The 22565-nt window shown below is 31.6% G+C and overlaps 1 protein-coding gene across 1 annotated transcript in view; it reads left to right on the top strand.

Annotated features, from left to right (window-relative positions):
• Positions 1 to 22565, top strand: part of Tbck (TBC1 domain containing kinase) — a 224468-nt gene that overhangs the window by 27239 nt on the left and 174664 nt on the right. Inside the window, exons 4-5 of the mRNA XM_026403170.2 lie at positions 17739 to 17853; positions 19424 to 19497. Of these exons, the coding sequence (XP_026258955.2) occupies positions 17739 to 17853; positions 19424 to 19497 (189 nt within the window). The remainder of the gene's footprint in view (positions 1 to 17738; positions 17854 to 19423; positions 19498 to 22565) is intronic.

Genomic DNA, 22565 nt, shown 5'->3' with positions numbered 1-22565 from the left:
TTATCACTGAGCTAATCCCCAGCCTCTCTAACATTCTTTACACGGGTAAGTACTAAAGTCTTCTTTTACTTAAGTCTAAATTTCATAGTATTAATTGTATTTTAATTTGTAAAGACAGATGAAGTGGCAGCTACTCTAATTCTTTCAAACATTAAAAGCATGTTTACTACATTTATTGAGGAAAAAATTTACTGAATCATTCAAGCTAGTGAGTTGTGGAAAAATTCAAATTTAATAAGGTTTAAATTCAAACTTTAGTGTGTGCTATTTGTTAGACCAGGACGCAAGAAAAGACCACTGACTCCAATTAAAATCAAATTAAAGCAAGCTTATTATTTCCACCGGCCGGGCTGCCTCTCCCTCCCAAAATGGCGGGAACAAGACAGCCCCGAGGCTTCTTTGTGGCCCAGTTTTATAGCCCAAAAAGTTACACAAAGGGGGGTTACAGATAACAACACTCTGAGGAGCATAACACAAGTTTACATTTTTGCTGGCCCCGGCATCAGAATTTATGGAGATCTTAGAGACTCAGAGGGGGTCACTGTCCGGCCAGGGAAGGCCAGAATTTATGAGGCGCCACTAAGGTTTAGGAAAGGGTTGTTATCTGGTCAGGGAAAACTGGACATGGGTGAGTTCAGGGCACGGGCAGGCATTCCAAGTAGGTTCAGAATTTGCAGTAATTTATAGTAAAGCCGAAATTATCTTTTCATGGTTTTATGGCAAGATGCCCAATTTTAAGAAAAGATCAGGTTGGGTCTATCACTATTTTCCAGAATAATAACCAGGAATAAACTGTTTTTATTAAAATAAAATCCTTAACGTGGAGAGAAAAATACTTAAGTGTTTATATTCAAAAAAGAATGGACAGAGAATATGTGAATATGTTGATATATAATGCTGACTAGACTTGGTATATTCCATTAGAAGTACTTTTTTATGTAGAATATTTCCTTCATTTAAATTTATTGTGAAGTGTTAGATGCACTATATTTTACAAACAGAGTAGGAGGAATAACTATAACGAGGAAGAAAAGGCTGAGTTTTGAATGGGGAATGTACATACAGAAAGATTATAAACTTATGTGACCAGGAAGGTAGTTTGAATAAGTGCACTGGACTAAAGCTTGGTTAAATTGGAAAGCATATTCCACACTGAAAAGAGGCAGCCAATACTGAGCTTCTGTTACTGTCAGGGGAATGTGACCATATCTTTTATATTTTCAAAACAGTTCAGAATATGAATTCCTATGTAAAATCTCTATATTTCTAAACACTGTGGAGTAATTAAAAAGTTTTACAACACTGTGATCCAACAATGCAAAGTAATGAGCCTTATTTATGAGGAGCCAATTTGTAATTATCTGATATAAGAAGGTAATATTTTTTCTATGCTTTGATATAAGTGAATAAGTGAATGGAGTCTGTTATGATTTGGATGGGAGGTGTCCCCCAAAAGCTCACATGTGAGACAATGCAAGAAGGTTCAGAGGAGAAATAATTGGGTTATAGCCTTAACCCAAAAAGTGATTTAATCCACTGATAGGGATTAGCTGAGTGGTAATTGAAGTGGTAGGGTATTGGAGAAGGTGGGAATTGGGGCATGGTTTTGGGTATCTGGCCAGTGGAGTCTCTCTCTTCTTTCTGATCATCATGTGAGCTGCTTCTTTCCTCCACACTCTTCCACCATGATGTTCTGCCTCCTCTTGAGCCCAAGAGGAATGGAGCAGTCCTTCTATGGACTAAGACCTCTGAAATCATGAGCCCTTAAATAAACTTTTCTTCTTCTTCAGTTGTGCTGGTTGGGTCCTTTAGTCACAGCAGTGAAAATGTTGACTGTTGAGTCATTTTGGGAAAGAAAAAGGCAATGGATATTTAACTTTTTTAAGAATCATACACTTATTTTAAGTCTCTGGAAAGAGAAAGTATAATATCTGCATTTCATAATTTTACCAGTGAGGTAAGAAATTATATACCTTTGAAAAATTATTTTTTAAAAATAGAATGATCTGAGAATGATAGGCATCATCTGTTTGGAAATTATTTTCACCATGAAAACTTTTTTTAGTACATGGGATTGAACCCTGCGTGCCTAACCACTGAATACTCCAGCCCTTTTTTTATTTTTTATTTTGAGACGGAGTCTCACTAAGTTGCTTAGGGTCTAAGTTGCTGAGACTGGCTTTGAATTTTCGATTCTCCTGCTTCAGCCTCCCTAGCTGCTGGGATTATAGGCATGTGCCACAGTGCTTGACTCACTATGAAAACTTTCTGTTTTAAGAAAAAGAAATATGTATATAGCCTCAGTGGTCAACTATCACACTTCTTCTTTTGCTCTTGGTTTTGCCTTTCTTTAAACCAATTCTTTGAGGGAGATACCATCAGTAAATACTAAATCATGAAGGAAATTTGTGTTTAGGATTTCCACTGACTTCAAGGGAACCCTTTGAATTTTAATTTGTGATATTGTATGTCTCCATATAAGACGGGAGAAAGAGGGGAGGAGATAGTTATTGATCGGAATAACTTTCTATTGGGAAATCTTTGAAGAACAGAAATTACTGAGTTTGAAAGTGATAGGTTGTCAATGTAAAAGGACTAAATTTAAACAAGTATTTGGAGTCAGGCTAACAAAACTCAGGGTGTTTTGGGGGTTTTTAAATTTTTTTCTCTGTCTTATTAGCTATTTGTTTTTTGCTTTTTAAAAAGTTATTATGTTAGATATTGCAATATGCATTATTATTTTATCTTAGTTTTCCATGAGTTAATATAATGCTAGTTCACATATAATGTAGGAACCTTTTAAAAGTATATTTATATTACCCTCCTCTTTTTTTTTGGTATTATACATTTTACATATAAAGTGTCACTTTAACATTATATTATAAATCTCACCATTCATCATTATTTATTTTTGCTTTAAAGAATTTCTTTAAATAGCTTGAGATAGGACGGAAAATTCTTTTGCATTTAATTATGTATTTACCATTTCCTAAACTCTTTATTTCTTTGATCCAAGTTTCCATCTGGAATCATTTTTTTTTTTCAGCTGGAAAAACTTTCTTTAAATTTTTGTTTTAGTCTGTCATATGCTAACAGATTCTCACAAATATTTGTTATCTAAAATTGTCTTTATACCACCCTAATTTATTTTTCTCTTGACTAGCATTTTAATATTAAATATTCACACATAGACAGTTGAAAGACTTATGCAATCTACCTAGATGCTATAATTAATATTTTGATAGCTTTTGCTATCATCAATATATATGCTTTACCACATATATATTGAACTATCCATTTATTAAATCACCTTATTATTTTGATGCATTTCAAGGTAATTTACATATATGAACACTCTTTATCTAAATATTTCGGGATGTATATCATTAATTAAAATTCAATGCTTTTTTTTAGATAAAATTTATATTAAGGTACAAAACCTGTTTAAATGTTTGATGAGTTTTGACAAATATATATACCTGTGTAATTCAAATCCATATTATGACTAGATCACCACCAACATCCTAGAAATTTCCTTCATACCCCTTCCTATTGAGCCTCTGCCCCTCTCCATGTACAGCCTCCAGCTACAACCACATATAGATATTTTTCAATTTAGATTTATTTTCTTCAACATTTTATATATTTGGGGAAATGCTGTTTGTATCCTTTTATGTAAGGATTATTTCAGTCAACATAATGTTTCTGAGAATTATTCTTAGATTTCCTGTATCATAGTTAATTTTTTATGTTGCGCTATATTCCACTTTATGAATATACCGGTTTGTTTAGCAATTTTCTGTTGATGAGTTCCTGAGCTGTTTCCAGATTTTTTGATATTATGAGTAAAGTTGCTGTGAGTATACTTGTGACTCTTTGTATGGCCATGTTTTTATTTTTCTTGGATAAATAGCAGGTGTATAATTCATGGGTTACAGGTGTGTATACACACACACACACACACACACACACATGATTGACATTATTAAAAAAACAGATCTTTTCCCAAATGTATGCTTTGTATTCCCACCAACAATATATGACCATTCTAGTTCCTTCCTATTCTTTCCAGCATTTGGTGCTTTCAGCCTTTTATTTTAGCCGTATGTAGTAGATGTAAAGTGGTATCTCATTATAGGTTTAATTTGTATTTCCATGATGTTTTAAAGATGTTGAGCATTTTTAATGACCTTATTCAGTGCTTGCATGATGACACACATAGCTATTTATTTTTTGTCTCTTTAGTGGGTTCTATTATCTTTTTATTGTCATTTTTTTGTATCTTCATACATATTCTTTCTTTAACATATTCTTCATTAGACATTATTTGCACACATTTTCTGACAGTCTGGCTTTCCTATTCATTTTTTTAAAGAATGAATCTATGAACAACAGTTATTTGTGATGAAGTCTACAATATTAAATTTTTCTTCTGTGGTTATTGTTTTTGTGATCCTGTTTGGAAACCTTTCTCTGTTTCTAAACCATGAAGATAATTCCATGTGATATGTTTTTTTCTAGAACCATTAGTTTTCAATTTTATGGTGAATCTATGATCTATCTCAGCTTATTATTTGTATATAGTATTCAGCTTAGGTTTTGTCCATATGGATATCCATTTGTTCCAGATATATTCAATTTGAAGTCAGGTATCATTATGCTGCCAGAATCGCTGTTTTGTTTTAGAATTGCTTTGGCTACTTTGAATCTTTTATTCTTCCAAATGAATTTTAGGTCTGATTTTTTTTCCTAGTTCTGTGAGGAATGTAATTGGCATTTTGATGGGGATTGCATTCAGTCTGTTATTGTTTTGGGTAGTCTGGCCATTTTAATAGTATTTTGCCTATCCATGAAAATGGGGAGGTCTTTCCATCTTCTGAGGTTTTTTTCATTTTTTTCTTCAGTATTATATAGTTTTCATTGTAGATGTCTTTCACATGCTTGTTTATTTATTCCTATAAATTTATATTTTTGAAGCTATTATGAATGGAATTGTTTTCCTAATTTCTTTCTCAGCAGATTTATTGTTGGTATGTGGGATAGCTATTGATTTTTATATGTTGATTTTGTGACCTGATATTTAACCAAATTTGTTTAATACCTAGCAGTCTTTGGTAGAGTTTTTTGGGATGTTCTAGGTATAGGATCATATCATCCACAAACAGTGATAATTTGACTGCTTCCTTTCCTATGTTATCCATTTTATTTCCTTCTCTTGCCTAATTGCTCTGGCTACAGTTTTTATCAGTGTAATAAATAGGAGTAGTCAGAATGGACATCTTTGTCTTGTTCCAGATTTTAAAGGAAATACTTTCAGTTTTTACACTTTACTATGAAATTGGGTTGATTTTTCATTATAGCCTTTATGATGTTGGGGCATCCCTAGAAACTATTACTAGTTTCTTCAATATTTTTATCATGAAGGGTTTCTGAATTTTGTCAAAGATCTTCTTTGCATCTTCTGAGATAACTAGCGGATTTTTGTCCTTAGTTCTATTTATGTGATGTGACATTTATTGATTTGCATATAGACTTTTCAAAAGTATATATACTTTTTAGTTGTAGTTGGACACAGTACCTTTATTTTATTTATTTATATTTATGTGGTGCTGAGGCTCAAACTCAGCTCCCCGCATGTGTTAGGCAAACACTGTACTGCTGAGCCACAACCCCAGCCCCTCTATATATACTTTTTTGAAGTTATTGTGAATGAGCTTATTTTCCTGATTTCTTTTTCAGCAGATTTCTTATTGAAATATAGGAAAGCTATTGATTTTTGTATGCTAATTTTGTAACCTGTTACCTTGCTGAATTTGTTTAATAGATTTCTCAGTCTTTTGGTGGAGCTTTTAGGATCTCCTAAGTATAGGATTATATCATCTGTATTTATTCAAGAGATACCTTTTCTCCTTGGATTAATTTAGTGATTTTATTGAAAATTAAATGGCCATGTAAGTGTAGGTCTGTTCCTAGACTTTCTATTTTTTTCATCCATTTATTTTTCTATCCATATATCAACTCTATAATATCTCTTGATTACCGTAGCTTTATAGTAAATCTTGAAGTCAGTAAGTTTCCGATTTTGTCCTGATTTAAGATTATTTTAGCTGCTATTATTTCTATGCTTTTCCACATAAATTTTCTTGCATTTTCACATACATTTTATAAGCTTCTCTGTTTCTAAAAATGTCTGTTGGTGTTCTAATTGGGGATTGCATTGCATTGGTGTACAATTTGGATAGAACTGATATCTTAATATTAACTCCTACTGTAAACTAAGATGTTCTCTCTCTCCAAATTTTTGTCTTTAATTTCTATCAGTAATATATTATATTTTACAGCATAGTTATTTCTTTTCATATGTGAAATTTGTTACTAAGTTTTTTCAGTTTTGATATGATTGTAAGTAAAATTGTATTTTAATTTTATTATTCAATTGTTTGCTTTTGTATAAAATATCAAGGAATTTTTATATTAGCTTTGTTTCCTGTGATGTTGCTAAATTAAATCCATGTATTAGGGTTATTTTGTAGATTCCTTAGATTTTCTTTTTTAATATATTTGTTTTTATTATACATGACAGTAGAATGTATTCTTTTATATATCTATGGAGTATAACTTCTCATTCTTCTGGTTGTACTTGCTGTAGAATAACATTGGTTGTATAAACATATGTACTTTGGAAAGTAATGTCTGATTCTTTCTGTTTTTTTTTCCCATTCCCGTTCTCCCTCCCTTCCCTTCATTCCCCTTTGTTTAATCCATAGTTCTTCTATTCTTTTCTACTCTGCACCCCCTTTATCATGAGTTAGCATCTGTGTATCAGAGAGAACATTTGGCTTTTGGTTTTTGGGGATTCGTTTATTTTACTTAGCATGATATTCTCCAGCTCCATCCATTTACTGGCAAATGTCGTAATTTCATTCTAATTTAAGGTTAAATAATATCACTGTGTACATACAGCACATTTTCTTTATCCATTTATCTGTTGAAGGGCACCTAAGTTGGTTCCATAGTTTAGCTATTGTGAATTGAGCTGCTGTGAACATTGATGGCTGCCTCATTTTAGTATGCTGATTTTAAATTCTTTGGCTATAAACTGAGAAGTGGGATAATTGGGTCAAATGGTAGATTCTTTCAAAGTTTTCTGAGGAATCTCGATAGTGTTTTTCATGGTGGTTGCACCAATTTGCAGTCCCACCAGCAGTATATTAATGTACCGTTTCCCCATGTCCTCATCAACATTTATTGTAACTTGTATTTTTTTTAAAAAAAATATTTTGTAGTTGTAGATGGACACAATACCTTTATTTATTTATCTTTATGTTGTGTTGAGGATGGAACCCAGGACCTCCCACATGGTAGGCGAGTGCTTACCACTAAGTCATAACCATAGCTCCTGTTACTTGTATTCTTGATAATTGCCATTCTGACTAGAGTGAGATGGAATCTCATTGTAGTTTTAATTTGCATTCCTCTAATTGCTAGAGATGTTGAAGATTTTCATCATTGCATAGAAATATGTTTATAACTTCTTCGTTTTTAATCTTTATGCCTTATCTCTAGATAGAACTTCTACAGCACTGAATACAAATATTGATGGTAATCCTTCCTTGGTTTCTCATCTTAGGGAGAATGTTCAGTATTTTACCATTTTTGCATGGTGTTTCATAGATATTCTTTACCAGATTGAGTGAAAAATCTTATATTTCTGGTTTAAAAAATTTTAAATCCCAACTGAATAGTGAATATTTTCATTTTTTTATGTCTATGAAGAGTATGGTATGAATTTTTTCCTAATTCAATGTATAAATTGTTTTGACTTTTGAATTCATTAAATTGAGATATAATACACCTATCTTGAAATGACTCTTAAACAAGTATAAAATTCAGTGGCCTTTAATATCCTCACTTTTCTGTAGGCATCACCACAATCTAATTCAAGAATATTTTCATCCTTCCAGAAAGCATTAGTATTCCATCACCTTTCTCCCTCCCCCAACTTTTGGAAACCACAATTGAGTTTCTTTGTGAATTTACCTACTCTAAACTTTTTGTGTAAATGGAATTATATAACGTGTGGACTTTTATACTCAGTTTCTTTCACTTATCCTAATGTTTTCAAGGTTCATTATACATATACCATGTTCTAGTTACATTGCTATGACTTTTTCTAAGTAATTTTAAGGTCCTGGTTAATGAGTACTTAACAATTTATAGGGTTATCGAATGTCTTCTTAGGTCAGGAGCCATGACCACAACATGGCATAAACAAGGAACTGAGACAGGGTCTCACTGAGTTGCTTAGTGCCTTGCTTTTTGCAGAGCCAAACTTTGAACTCATGATCCTCCTGCTTCAGCCTCCGAAGCCACTGGGGTTACAGGCATGTACCACCACACCCAGCTGTTTCTGGCATCTTTAACACCCTAGAAACAAAGAAACAAGCACAACTGGTTTCATTATCTCTAATATCTCTTGGTACACTTAGAGTGAGTTCTTTTGTACAATAGTTGGAGAAGTGAAAATGGCATATACTACAAAGGAACATATTTTGGGTTCATGAATTTATATTCCTTCTTAGTCTTCCCAGCCCCCATTTTAATTATTTTTAAAAAACAAAGCTTAAGTTAGAAATAGTCCCTTATTCAAAATTGTTCAAGATTTCAAAAGTGAAGGACTAAACAAAAATGATAATGACGATAAAAACATAATTGCAAATGTGTAATAACCTTTGACTACAGGTGGGTAGAAATACTAAATCATTTAATAGAAAATAGTTGGTTTGAGTTAATTGAACCAATTGGAGATTTAAAATTCAAACATTTATGCGATATTTAACCACAATTGATTACTTTGATTATATTCTGTCATATCTTTGCTACATACAGTGTCAGTTATAGATCTAGTAATAAGTTAAATAAACAGTGATTTTAGCTGGGCGTGGTGGTACGCATCTTAATTCAGTGACTTGGAAGGCTGAGGCAGGAGGATAACAAGTTCAAGGCCAGCCTCAGCAATTTAGTGAAATGCTGTTTTAAATTAAAAAAAAAAATAAAAATGACTAGGGGTATCATTCAGTGGTAAAGCAATTCCTAATACAAAAAAAAAAGTTTAAAAAATAATTTTAGGAGCTTATACATTTTGTTGGAAAACCAAAAATTGTAAGACCTAAGTGAGCCTAGATATTTTTAGTTGAAAACATTTTGTTATCAGTAACAACAGAAATTAAATTGATGACTTATTTTTATAAGATTATCCTTTGGAGAAAAAGGTATAGTGAGGGACCATATCACAGAAGGAATTCAACATTTATTGAGTATCTACTTTATGCTCTGTCAACGTGTTATATTTAAACCTCATCACATGGCTGTGATGGCTGTTACCTTATTTTGTTCTTTTTTTTTTTCTCTTTGCTTTCTCTCTGTCTTTCTGGTGGTACCATGGGCACTCTACACTGAACTATGTCTGTAGCTCCTATTTTATTTTTGAAATAGGGTCTCATTAAATTATCAAGGCTGCCCTGGAGCTTGGGATCCTCCAGCCTTAGCTTCCACAGTAGCTTGTATTACAGGCTTGTGCTACTATGGCTGGCTCTATTACCTCATTCTAAAAATGAGCCAAGAGCCACGCTCTGTGGTGCAAGCCTGTAATCCCAGGAGGCTGAGGCAGGAGGATCGTGAGTTCAAAGCCAGCCTCACCAATGGCGAGAGGGCCAGGTAACTCAGTGAGACCCTGCTTCTAAATAAAATACAAAATAGAGCTGGAGAGATGTGGCTCAGTGGTTGAGTGCTCCTGGATTTACTCCCTAGTATCCAAGGGAAAAAAAAAAAAAAGCAAAGCCAAGAGGTCTGGAATTATTTCCTCAGTGGTAGGGTGTTTACCTGGCATGTTGAAGTCCTGGGTTCAAACCTCAGCACAGAAAAGAGAAGAAGAGAAGAAGAAAATTTAGAAGCTAGGTTACAACTAGAAAAAGATAGCCCTGAATTTAAACCTATTCTGCTCAAATCTAAAGTCATTTTCTTTGTTTTATACTACACACTGTTTTGTGTATCTGAAAGTGAAGCAGAGTCAGTTGTGGTCAACCTATAGGATAGTGGTTTGTAGAGTGTAGTTCATCATTATCACCTGGGAACTTTTTAGAAATACACATTTTTTTTTAAAACTCATCCTAGACCTACTGTATCAAGAAGTGGAACCAGATATATGTATTTTGACAAGCCTTTAAGGTGATTATTTACCATTGCTTAGTTAAATATTCTTAAATTCTTGAAGTGGTAAAGAACCCATAAATCAATGTGCTCTTTGTAAAACCATATGAAGTACTGATTTACATAACTTAAGAACAGTTTTAAAATAGCTGAGCTAACTTAGACTCTTTATAGGTTCTGGGATAAGTAAATGATAGAAAGCATTGCATAATTTAAAAAATACAAATGAAACCTAAAATTGAGAACCTGTATCCATTAATATTGTAATTTTATGTGAATTGATAAGAGATAACTGTCCTTCAGTTTTATGTGAATTGATAAGAGATAATTATCCTTTAAAACAGTATTCTCGCATCAAATTGTCCTTTTAAACAGTATTCTTGAGTCACTGTGGCGTTATGAGTAACTTGAATGGGTATGCTTGCTAGAATGGGTATGATCTTCCTTGCCTCACAGCATTGAGGCATGAAAATCTAGTTCATGGATAGAACTAGAAATCTTTTAAGCTGAGCTGACTTAGGAAAAAGTTACTATTTATGTAGAGAATTCACTTGACTTCTACCTTAGATTTGAGGTGAAGCTGTGGTTATTAAAGTGGTGTTTTGCATTGTTCTGTCTTTCTATGCGTGTATCATAAGAAGCTTACTGAGTCAAGTAGAAGTAGCTAATAACAAGATTTGGGTATTTTTTAATTCTTTGATCAAAGTATGATCACTGTATCACCTCAACTCCTGATAAATACAATGTACAATGCAAATATAGTATTTTCATCAATCATACTAGTCATAATTCCTTCAGACACACTAATCCCTATTTAACTGAACATTTCAGTTTGGCCCACTTTTGGTTGCACTGTACTGGCTTGCAGACATAGTAATAGATGCTGCATACAATTCAGGCCCTTTACTGTTCTTTTTTGTTCAGATAGGCAAGGTGATAAAATGTCTAAAACTCTAAAATATTGGTCTTCAAATATGAATTTGTCTCAAATTGATATCTATACAATACTATCAAATTCTTTTTTTTGTCACACAGCAAAATATATGAAGGTGGTCCCATAAGCTTGTATCACCTACTAACATTGCAGACACCTTACTTTGTATAAATGCACTCTGTGATGTTAACATAATGATGAACTCAACTAATGAAACATAAGAATGGATCCCCTTTGTTTTTTTTGTTTGTTTGTTTGTTCGTTTTTTTTTCTTTCAGAGGGGTGTACCAGGGATTGAATTTAGGGGCACTCAACCACTGAGCCACATCTCCATCCCTATTTTATATTTTATTTAGAGACAGGATCTCAGTAAGTTGCTTAGGGCCTTGGTTTTGGTGAGATTGGCTTTGAACAGGCTTTGAGAACTTCCAGCCTTAGCCTCTGGAGTTGCTGGGATTACAGGTGCATTACCACACCTACCTATCCCTTTGTTAAGCAATGTTGAATTATAATTTTAGTTAACAACATCAAAAAGCTTTTGAATAAGTTACGATACAGATTTGATTAAAGGTATATAATAATCTGTTCTTTTTATTAGAGACATATTTCAGTCTTAAAACATGTCAATGCTTTGACATGTGGGAAGTTGGACTTACTACCCTGTCATTATTAGTGACCATAATGAGAGAAGAAATTTTGGTGTGTCTGATCCAGGACAATAAAATTGCATGGGAAAAGAAAATATTTATAGGACATAAGTACTCTGCTAATTGGGGATACTTCAAACCTACTTGTCAAATGATGATTAATTCTCACAAAGAAATTAGAAAACTGTCTTGATTTTATTATGTCAGAAGAAGAGGTGATGAGCCCAGTTTACAATTTTTATTAAATTATAGAGTATATACATATAATGTAACAAAATATTATTGATAGTTTTTTAAAGACCTTGGGTTGTTTTAGTGGGGAGGGTTGGAATTTTTATTTTGCTCATTAATCTTCATTTAACTCCAGTTTGGTGTTATATTTCTCACTTTATAAATTTGCAAACTGAGGCAGGGTGAGTTGGAACATTCTTTGAGCATAGCAAATCAATGACAGATCCTCCTGGCATTAAGTTTGAACCTCAAACCACTAGACTATGTTTTCCACATGTGTTTTGATCTTATCAAATTAATTTTCTGTGGAGAAGAAAAGTTTTCTAGTATTCAAGTTGGAATGCTGATTTCTCAGTTTATTGCTTCCCACTGAGAATTAGTTACATTCCAGAATCAACAATGCTCAACTTATGATTATTTCAGAGTAAAAGCTGAGTTGTGAAATGTGCCCAGTCTCATAGTTTAGAGACTGATGGATTATTATTTGTACTTGCTACAAAGTAATCTTTAGGTAGTAGTAATCAATACAACTCTTAAATTTGCTTTAGATGAATTTCCTTTGAAACTAAAACATTTGTGCCTCATAGTGAAATGAATTGTTTTCTTTTTTCAATTGTGAAAACTGTTATTCTCTTTCCTTTAAAAAATGTGCTTTTTAAAATACTGTGATAATTTTAACAAAATATTAAGATATTGTTTACTTTTATGTAGTGATAAGAATCATACCCAATGCCTCACACATGCTAGGCAAGTGTTCTACCGCTGAGCCACAACCCCAACCCTAGCCTAAGTGCTTTTTAAATGATAGGTAAAAAGTATTTTAGTAAATTTTCTTTAAAATGCATCTGAAAAGGGCTAAATAAAATATATTTAGATTTGTCCTAATAGGTTTGAAAATTCAGAAAACCATATTTAAAATACAGATATGAGCAAATTGTTTCAATTGTTTTTGCTGTTCCTTCTGTTTTTCTCTTAACTTTACCAATATTTTTTATTTTTTACGTCTGTTTTGTTCTCACTGATGTAATAAATAAATTTTCATATTTTGTTTTCCTCCAAAGACAAAGGAAAGGATAAATAATTCTCAACCATTAACCATATTGCTTGCATTGAAATTATCAGTTCATAAATTTCTAACTATACTTAGGCTTCTTTATTGTGGAGATTGGTTCTTCCTCTTCATATCTATGTGGACTAAAAATGAAATTAACATGCAGCTAGTAGCCACCCGGTTGGTTGATGTGTTCAAATACAAACAAAGTATATTAAAATGTCACCTTGCTATATTAGAAATAATTGTTATTTTGAAAGCTACCTTTTGGATCATATTGGTAAATTTAAATCACCAGGGATTCTTATGTTCATTCATTAGGGACAGTGGTGACAATATATATACTATTGTCACAATCTCTGAAGTAATAATAGTAACTGAACATCTCAAAAGGAACAGAATATTTTCTTTTACTTGAGCTATATCATAAGTTTTCTAAGTTACTGAATGGTTTCTTTATTAACAAGATTGTAAATTGGGACTTGTTGGACAAAGCCTTATTGTTCTCTGCCAATATATTTTTTAAAATTTTGCGACTCCCATTCTTTTAATCCTAAATCTTTTAGTGTCCATGTTGAATTAAACTGTAACATATTTTCAAATACTAGATGTGATATTATTACCTTACTTTTGTATTTTAATTGCATTATCTATTTAAGAAAAAACTTCAAGATCAAGTTTTGACAGTATTAAAAAATGCAGCTTTAAAACAAGTAAACAAAATTCCATAAATACTTGTTACTCCTTTTCTTATATAAAATAAGATGAATTTTTTATTTTATTTTTCTTATTTTCTATTTTATTTATTTTTAAACATTTATTCATTTACTTAGTTGATTGTAGGTGGACACAATATGTTCATTTTATTTTTATGTGGTGCTGAGGATCAAACCCAGTGCCTCATGCATGCTAGGCAAACATTCTTCCTCTGAATCACAACCCCAGCCCCTTGTTTTTGTTTTTCTACTTACAGTACTGGTGATTGAACCCAGATGTACTCTACCAATGAGCTATATACCCAACTCTTTTTATTTTAAGAAAAAGTTTCACTAAGTTTCCGAGACGAGACTCGAAATTAAGGTCTGGGATTACAGGTATGCACCCTCACACCCAACTTATATTTTAAAATAAAATTTAAAATTAAATCCTAAGGTTTAACAAAGGGTAGAAAAACAAATTTATCTTATCTCTGATTTAAACTGATGAGTACTGAGTCCATTAACTGTAATTCACAAGTAGACTCATGTACTAGCTAAGAAAAGATATGCCATGAGCTTCAGCTTTTTTAATATATGAATTTAAAACATTTTTTGTTTATATGTTCATAAGCTCATTTTAAATGTGATGGTGCTTTTTGACATGCATGTGCTAATGTCTGTTTTACAATCAGTAAAAGCACAATATGGAAAATAGAATGCTCCATCTTCTTTATTCAGCAGTTTCAAAACTGGTTTAATGGGGGGAAAAAAAGGTTTGATTTTAATTTTATGAGAAAGAGCTATTTTGAAGTAGTATGCAGCTGAGGACCTCTAGTGTCACAACTGAATATGTCATCAATTTTTAAGACTGAAGATAGATAGATAGATATAGAGTGTGTGTGTGTGTGTGTGTGTGTGTGTGTGTGTGTGTGTGTGTGTTGTGAGAGGGACACACACATAGAGTCAAGGTAAGAGGACTCAGACTTTGCAGAAAGTAAAGGCAATCAAGACTGTAGAGCCAGCAGAAAGATCGATAAATGGATTAATGGAATATAATCAAGAGAGGTGAGAAATGAATTCATACATCTATGGTCAACTGATTTTTTACAGGATGCCAAGAACATTCAGTGGGGATCTTTCTCAAGTCTTCTCAACAAATAGTGCTGGACAACAGGAGAGCCAAGTGCAAAAGAATGGAATTGACCCATTTTTTAATTGAGTTGTCTTTTAATTATTGAATATAAAAGTTGCTTAAAAATTACAGATAGCAATCCCTGTGAGACATATGGTAAAGGTCTTCTCCCATTTGGTAACTATTTCATTTTCTTGATGGTATCCATTGAAACAAAAAAGTTTTTAATTAATTAATGAAATTCAATTTATTTTTCTTTTGTTAATCTTATCAAAGAATTCTTTTCCATATCTAAAGTCATCAAGATTTTCTCTGTTTTCTTCTGTAATTTTTATAGTTTTAGCTCTTACCTTTAGGTCTCTGACCCACTTTGATTTAATTTTTTAATATGGAATCAGTTGGTTTATTTTTGAAGATGTTTGTGAAAACTCTGTTATCCCAAATTGTACTTGTTTTCACACATTTTCTCTTTGCCCAAGACTGACTAATATCACCTTCACATGGAAGAAACCATTTGATAAAGAGAAATAGTTTATGTCACTATAAATAATATATAAATAATAACATTTATCCTTTTTTTACATACACGATGGGAAATATGAAGTTTATTACTTATCTTCAAAATATGACTGACAATCAAGGATTGGATTATCAGACAATTAAGGGGAGAAAATGAGTTTGAGAGAAACAGCCTTAGGATGGGAGCAGGAAGGACTCATTGGAATTACCACATAGGAAATGAAGATAACATTCTATGTATCCACAACTAAAAGAATTCTAATTCTCCTTAGAGAGACTCAAAATAATAATATATCCACAACCAAAGAACACTATCTACTGAAAAGAAACACCTGGAGAATAGTAAAGTCGGTGGTGGGGGTGAGGGGGGCACGAGAGGCAAAAAGAGATTACTGTAGATATCTTTCTCTTTCTCTCATACCACATACACAAATAAATAAACCCTTTAATTAAATAATAAAGCTAAAGACCATCCTCTTTGATAGTAAAAGTCAGTTTAGAAAATAGTTCCAATTTTCATCTGTTAGTGGACAGAGCTTCAACTTAAAGAGAAAATAAAGACAGCACATCAGGTTTTTTTCTTGTTACTATTTCTGTGTTAATGGAACATGTGAATCTTCAGATTAAAGGGTTGTACCTGATGTTGACCAGCACAAAGGTGTCTATATCCTAGAACATTGGATTGAAGTTTTTTAACTCTAAGGATAAATTTAAAAAGTATCCTCAGCTTCCAGAGAGGAATCACAGGACATCTATTATAAAATTGAAATCAGATTGATATTAGACTTCTTACTACTAATAAAGGATACCATAAGACAATGAAATAATTCTTTTCACGTTTAAGAATAGAATGAGACATTTTCAGACATGCCATGCTCTAAAATGCCCTAATCATGCCCTTTAAAAATTTTTCTCAAAAATTAAGAATGATTGAAAAATTAGTGTTCAAGTTGCCTAAGTTTGTTTTTCTTAGCCTCTGCTTGGTTCTATAGTAAATATATATTAATCATTGTATGGCAATGTGCCAGTCACTTCCCATCTCTCTGAGTAAAAGCCAAATGTCTTATAATAGCCCAAAAGATCTTACACAGTTGTCTCCTTAAAACTTACCTTTTTTTGTCCAGTTAAGTGATAAACTAAGTCACATGACCATCATCAAAATTAAAAATAGAATAATTTCATCACTTTGCAAAATTTTCTCCTACTCCTATCTATTCCCCCACTTGAGCCCATGTGATCACTGATTATTTATTTCATTTTTGTACTATAACAAATGTTTTTTCTTCAGTATAGATTTCTCACATACTGAGTATAGTCTTAATTCTTATCTTATATAACAGTCTTTTTCTTTTAATTGGTGACTTTAGGTAACTTATACTTAATATAATTATTGATATATCTGGATTAAAATCTGTTCTGTTCTTTTTCCTTTTACTTCATCTGCTTATGGGTTGTTTTTTATTCCATTTTATTTCTACTACTGCCTTATTATTTATAGCTCTTTTAAAAATTTTAATGGTTAACTGCAGATATTTAATTTGTAAAAATTAAAAAAATGTATAGAAAAGAAATCTCTACAAAATGTTAACATTAGTAGTTTGGGAGGTTGGATTTGAAAGAGTCTTCCTTGCTTTTCTATATATTATTCCTAATTCCCTACATGAATGAGTTAGCTCATTGGTAGAGCACTGGCCTAGTAAATTCAACTCCCTGGATCCAATCCCAAGTACTGCCACATAAACATATACAAATACACCTTCAGAGAGGGATGATGTGAGAGAGACAAAACATATAAAGAAAGTGGACATCTATGCACAGATGGCTTAAGGAGGATAAGATAAGAATTAAAAGAGACATTTTGCCTTATTAACCAGTGTGGAAAATATGCTAATGTCTGTATACCATAAAATATATTGTACCTATATTTTAGAGGCTACAGCGTTTTGTTTTGAGCAGAAGACATGGTTATCCTTGACTCTGATCTGCCACACATCTAAATCTTTCTTGATAATTTGATAAAGCCAAACTTGTCAATGATCATTCTACCCTACTATAAATAATATACACCATCCAAATTAAGGTCCTTTCCTGCTATTAGAGTAGCCAATAGGAAAGTCTTGTCAGATCACTTTGTTATAATCAGAGTTGATTATAATCAATTATGTTCAAGTGGTTATTTTAGTAAATATGTAAATTCTGTTTGAATGGGCAAGATGCAAAAAATTTTATGTTTTAAATGTTTTCACTATGTCTTATTCTTTAAACAGATTGTAGATATGCTTTATAATTGATGTTTGGATTTTTGTTTTCTTTTTAGCCATCCAAAGGTTTTGTGCATAGCATTTGAAGTACTTCAGGGCTTGCAGTATATGAACAAACATGGCATAGTACACCGGGCCCTGTCTCCTCATAATATCCTCTTGGATCGAAAGGTGATTCTCAAATACTATAATAGATTATTTGTATGTTGCTTGGAATTGAAAGCTTTTGAAATCAGGCCCTTAAAATTAATCAGAATGATGTTAGAATATGTTTTAAGAATAAATAATGAAAAGACTATGAAAATGATATGTTTATGATTGTGAAAAAGCTCTTTAAATTATTTAAATGTTTAAATTATTTAACAATTTTTTAAATTCAGTTTCTATGTGTCTTTCATGCAGGATATTCCTTTTTTTTTCACAAACTAATGTTCTGACTTCATGTGTTTTTTTTTTCTTTCATTCTTTTTGCTAAAGAATTTGTTTTATGGCTTCTCAACATTCCTCTCCTCAGAATTTGCATTTGCTTTTGTTTTAAGAAAACTTTTCTGACCAGTTGCTTAGAATATCATTCTCATAAGTATAACTGCATTGAATTTCCCCTTTTTTACATTTTTCTTTTATTTATTTATTTTTTACCAAATATTCATTACCTAGCTCACTTTTCTGTTGAATTGCTTGCTTTTCAACTTGGAAATCTTATAGGGAATTGATAAGATAGTAACCCCTCCTAAGAGAATTATTGATAATAAAGTGATATATTTTCAGGAATAATCATAATTTCATTTTTCTCATTACATATAAACAGCTTTGGGGAAATTTTGCTAGAATTATTTTCTATGTAATTGTTCTTTGAGTGTTTTCTCAAATTTGATATAGTCTTAAAAATCACAAAATAGAAATGATATTTATTAATTTCAGACTTATGGCAGAAAGGTAACATTGCTACAACCAATCTAACTTGTTTTAAAATATAAAGTAATGTCTGTATACCATAAAATATATTGTACCTATTTTTAAAGGTCACAGCGTTTTTTAGCCTCTAAATCTTAAAAAGAAGATAAATGAATTGAAAGTTGACTTATTTTTTTAAAGTACAAACATTTAAAATGAAAAAACCTAAAGAAACTATTTATATTTAGCTTTTATTAAGGAACTCACATTTGTGATAATTGTTAGTCTCAAAAAATATATGAATTATTGGAGCCTAACAGACTTACCGAACTCTCGTGATTTTTGAACTGAACTTTCCAAGCTAAATCCCTTATCACAGTTAAATTTTAACATTATGACTGTATTTGTATTTCCCTGAAAATAGAACTCTTCTGAAAAATTACTACAAAACATTCTAACCAAGTATTCAAAACAAATGAAAGTATTTTTGCCTGTTATCCTTTGTTAAAAAAAAAACCTAGATTAGCACAAATAAACACAAAAATGTTAAACTAATTTGACATTGTGAAATATATGTATTCCTTATACAGTTATATAGTATATGTATCTGTATATATATACACACTTATGTGTCTACAGATATGTGTACATAAAAATATAATAAGTATAAAGCAAACTAAATTTTGACAGTCTTGGATAAAATTTTGGTATCTTATAAAATCTTATATGGTAATATTTTGATAAAATAGCAGTCTGATTATATAATGATTGTAGTAGTCATAAGGCACATAGTTTTCCTTTCCAGTTATATTAAAATATTTCACTGTCTTTTCCTTTATTATTGTAGGGACATATTAAATTGGCTAAATTTGGACTTTATCACATGACAGCTCATGGTGATGATGTTGATTTCCCAATAGGGTAAGTATATTTTACTTCTGAGTTCTGTCTTGGGCATGATAATCTGGTAACATGCAAGTTTTGTTAATTATTTTTGATAATTGTTTTTTAACATAAAAGTAATTTTTCTTTATTAATTCATATTAATTTCCCAGGTACTTTGTTAAAAAAAATAGACAGTTTCCCAGTGTTTCAAAAATCCCTAATGTTGATCTTTCATTGAATTGGAAGAAAGAATGATAGATTATTATTTACCTTATAATGCTTTCTAGTTAGTTATATTTCATTAAGAAGTAAGTTTAAGACAAGAAGACTGATCACATTCTAAAAGATAGGGTGTGTTCATAAGAGTCTGAAAGTCATCACTCTTGCACTGATTTCAATTTAATTATTTACATTTAATTCCCTGTTTTCTAAAATCTAATTGTATATTAAGATTCAAATTGAATTATTGTGGATATCAAAATTGGGAATGGAACCACAATTTGACCCAGCTATCCCTCTCCTGGGTCTATACCCAAAGGACTTAAAAACAGCATATTATAGGGACACAGCCACATCAATGTTTATAGCAGCACAATTCACAATAGCTAAACTGTGGAACCAACCTAGATGCCCTTCAATAGATGAATGGATTAAAAAATGTGGCATCTATACACAATGGAAAATAAATAAAATAAAATAAAAAATAAATAAAAGAGAATGAAATCATGGCATTTTCAGGTAAATGGATGGAGTTAGAGAAGATAATGCTAAATGAAGTTTGCCAATCCCCCAAAAACCAAATGCCGAATGTTTTCTCTCATATAAGGAGGCTAATTCATAGTTGGGTAGGGAGGGGGAGCATGAGAGGAATAGACAAACTCCAGATAGGGCAAAGGGTTGGGAAAGGAAGGGAGGGACATGGAGTTAGAAATGATGGTGGAATGTAACGGACATTATTATCCAAAGTACGTGTATGAAGACACGAATTGGTGTGAATACTTTGTATATCACCAGGGATATGAAAAACTGTGCTCTATATGTGTAATAAAAATTATAATGCATTTCACAGTCATATATAAACAAACAAAAAAGAATTATTGTGGATATCAGAAGTAATGGGATAAATTCTATATCTGGAAGTCTATGTTTAAGAGGTTTATTTTATCACTTCTGATATGGAATTTTAGATGTACATTGCCCTCAAAGAAAGAAAGTAACGGAAGTTTATTTCATTCCATACTTAAATAGATACTTTAGATTGACTAGCACATACAGTGGCTTTTTATTCGTAAATGCTTTAGTTTGTATTTCCTAAAATAAGGAGTTTTCATATTCAACCTCAGAATTATGATCAAAATGAGGAAACTAAAGTTTATATATTTTTATCTAAACTAGATTCTGAAATCATATTTTTTCAATTATACTATAGTTGTTTTTAATAGTATTCATTTGTTTCTTGCTCTTTGAGTTTCCTAAAGTCAGTTCTGTTACATTAATATTGAGAATTCTGATATGCATTTATGGAGTATAATTCTGAAGCAAAACGTTTTTTGAAAATATAATGTGATGTTTAACAAAATCCTCATTTATAAATGGCACTTTTATCCTTATATATTTCTTTCTTACCTAAAATTTTCATTAATTAAGGCACAGACAATAAATAACCTTAGACTTTATTGAGTGAGGAAACATTTCTCGAGCACTTTGTCTCTTGCCTTGATATATACAAGAAGGTTAAAATAGGTTCTGTCCTTAAGAAGCTCATTGTTCAGTAGGCAGATTTTCTATTTTGATGACTTAATTATTAAGGTACATAGATACACAATCTTATAGTTTCATAAGTCAAAATCTTATGGCCAACAAACAATTATTTGCATAAGTATAAATATTATGATTTGTAAAGTAGTCAAGAATTTCTACTTTTTTAAAAAAACCCTTTAAATAGGATAAGTTCTTGATCCAGTTCTAGCTTCTTTGTCATGTGGTATAATTGTCTTTTGACATGAATTTCAAAGAGCTATATAGTAAATGTGATTTCAACTGCTTCTACTTATTGTCACAATTTGTATAAAATAAAACTCCAAAAACATACAAAAATTAAGATTTTTAAACCTTTGTTTATTGGTGCTTTAGTGATGAATAGAAGAAAGGAGATGATTTTTCTAAAAGCATACCAAGCATTATGAAGAACTACATTTGAATTTAAAAGGCTTAGATAGAATTGGTCTTGTATTAACATTTATCCTAGCTTGCTTTGAAGTGTTACACCCAAAGGGTCTTACCAGAAAGTATCCAAGAGCAAAATGTGCAACATTAGCCAAGAAAAATAAAGTGATCAAACAGCGAGGGCAGGAAAGAAAATATTTACACCAGAAGAAGCTTGCAATTAATTCAAAAGACAAATATTAAGGAACAATAAAGTAAAATATTACCATCTTTTTAAAAATATTGTAAAGAGTTAAAAGTTGGGCATTCATTTCAGTTGGCAGTAGTTTAATACCTTGTTAAAACAGCAAACATGATGAAAACCACATGTATTTACCCCACCATTCATATACACAGCAAAGTTCTGTGAATTGTCATCTGAGTGTTAAAATGCTTTAAGAAGAGGTGGATATTGAAGGAAGATGATCTATATTTAAGAACAATCCTAGGGTTTAATTGTTTTCATTAATTCCGTCTTTGATTAAAAGGAAAACTAGAATTTTTGGAGCAAGGGTTATCTCTGTGCTTCTATCAGAAGTTTTTGATACAGCAGCTTATCTATAGTTTTGCTTGATTTTTCATTACCTGTCCTGTCATTTTTTTTGTTGTTGTTGTTTAGATGTACTGGAAACAGGGATGAAAGTGAATAGTTTGCCTGTTAGATATGGTAAAAATCATCATAAAAAGTATAACATTATATTTGTGTCACTAATACTTTCAACAGTTTATGTGATAGATATTATGTCTATTTTACAGATGAAGAAACCCAAATTGCATATTACTGAGATTGGAACATAGATATTATAACAACATATCCAGTGCTTTTCTACAAGGTTTCACCTGGTTCTAGGGATTTCATACATTCATAGGAAGATTAGTGTGGCCCTGGTTGCACACCT

This window comes from Urocitellus parryii, chromosome 10 (genome assembly GCF_045843805.1).
Source record: "Urocitellus parryii isolate mUroPar1 chromosome 10, mUroPar1.hap1, whole genome shotgun sequence".
Classification (NCBI taxonomy): Eukaryota; Metazoa; Chordata; class Mammalia; order Rodentia; family Sciuridae; genus Urocitellus; species Urocitellus parryii.
The sequence above is the reverse complement of the archived record's forward strand: the minus strand, read 5'-3'. Positions and strand labels throughout refer to the sequence as shown.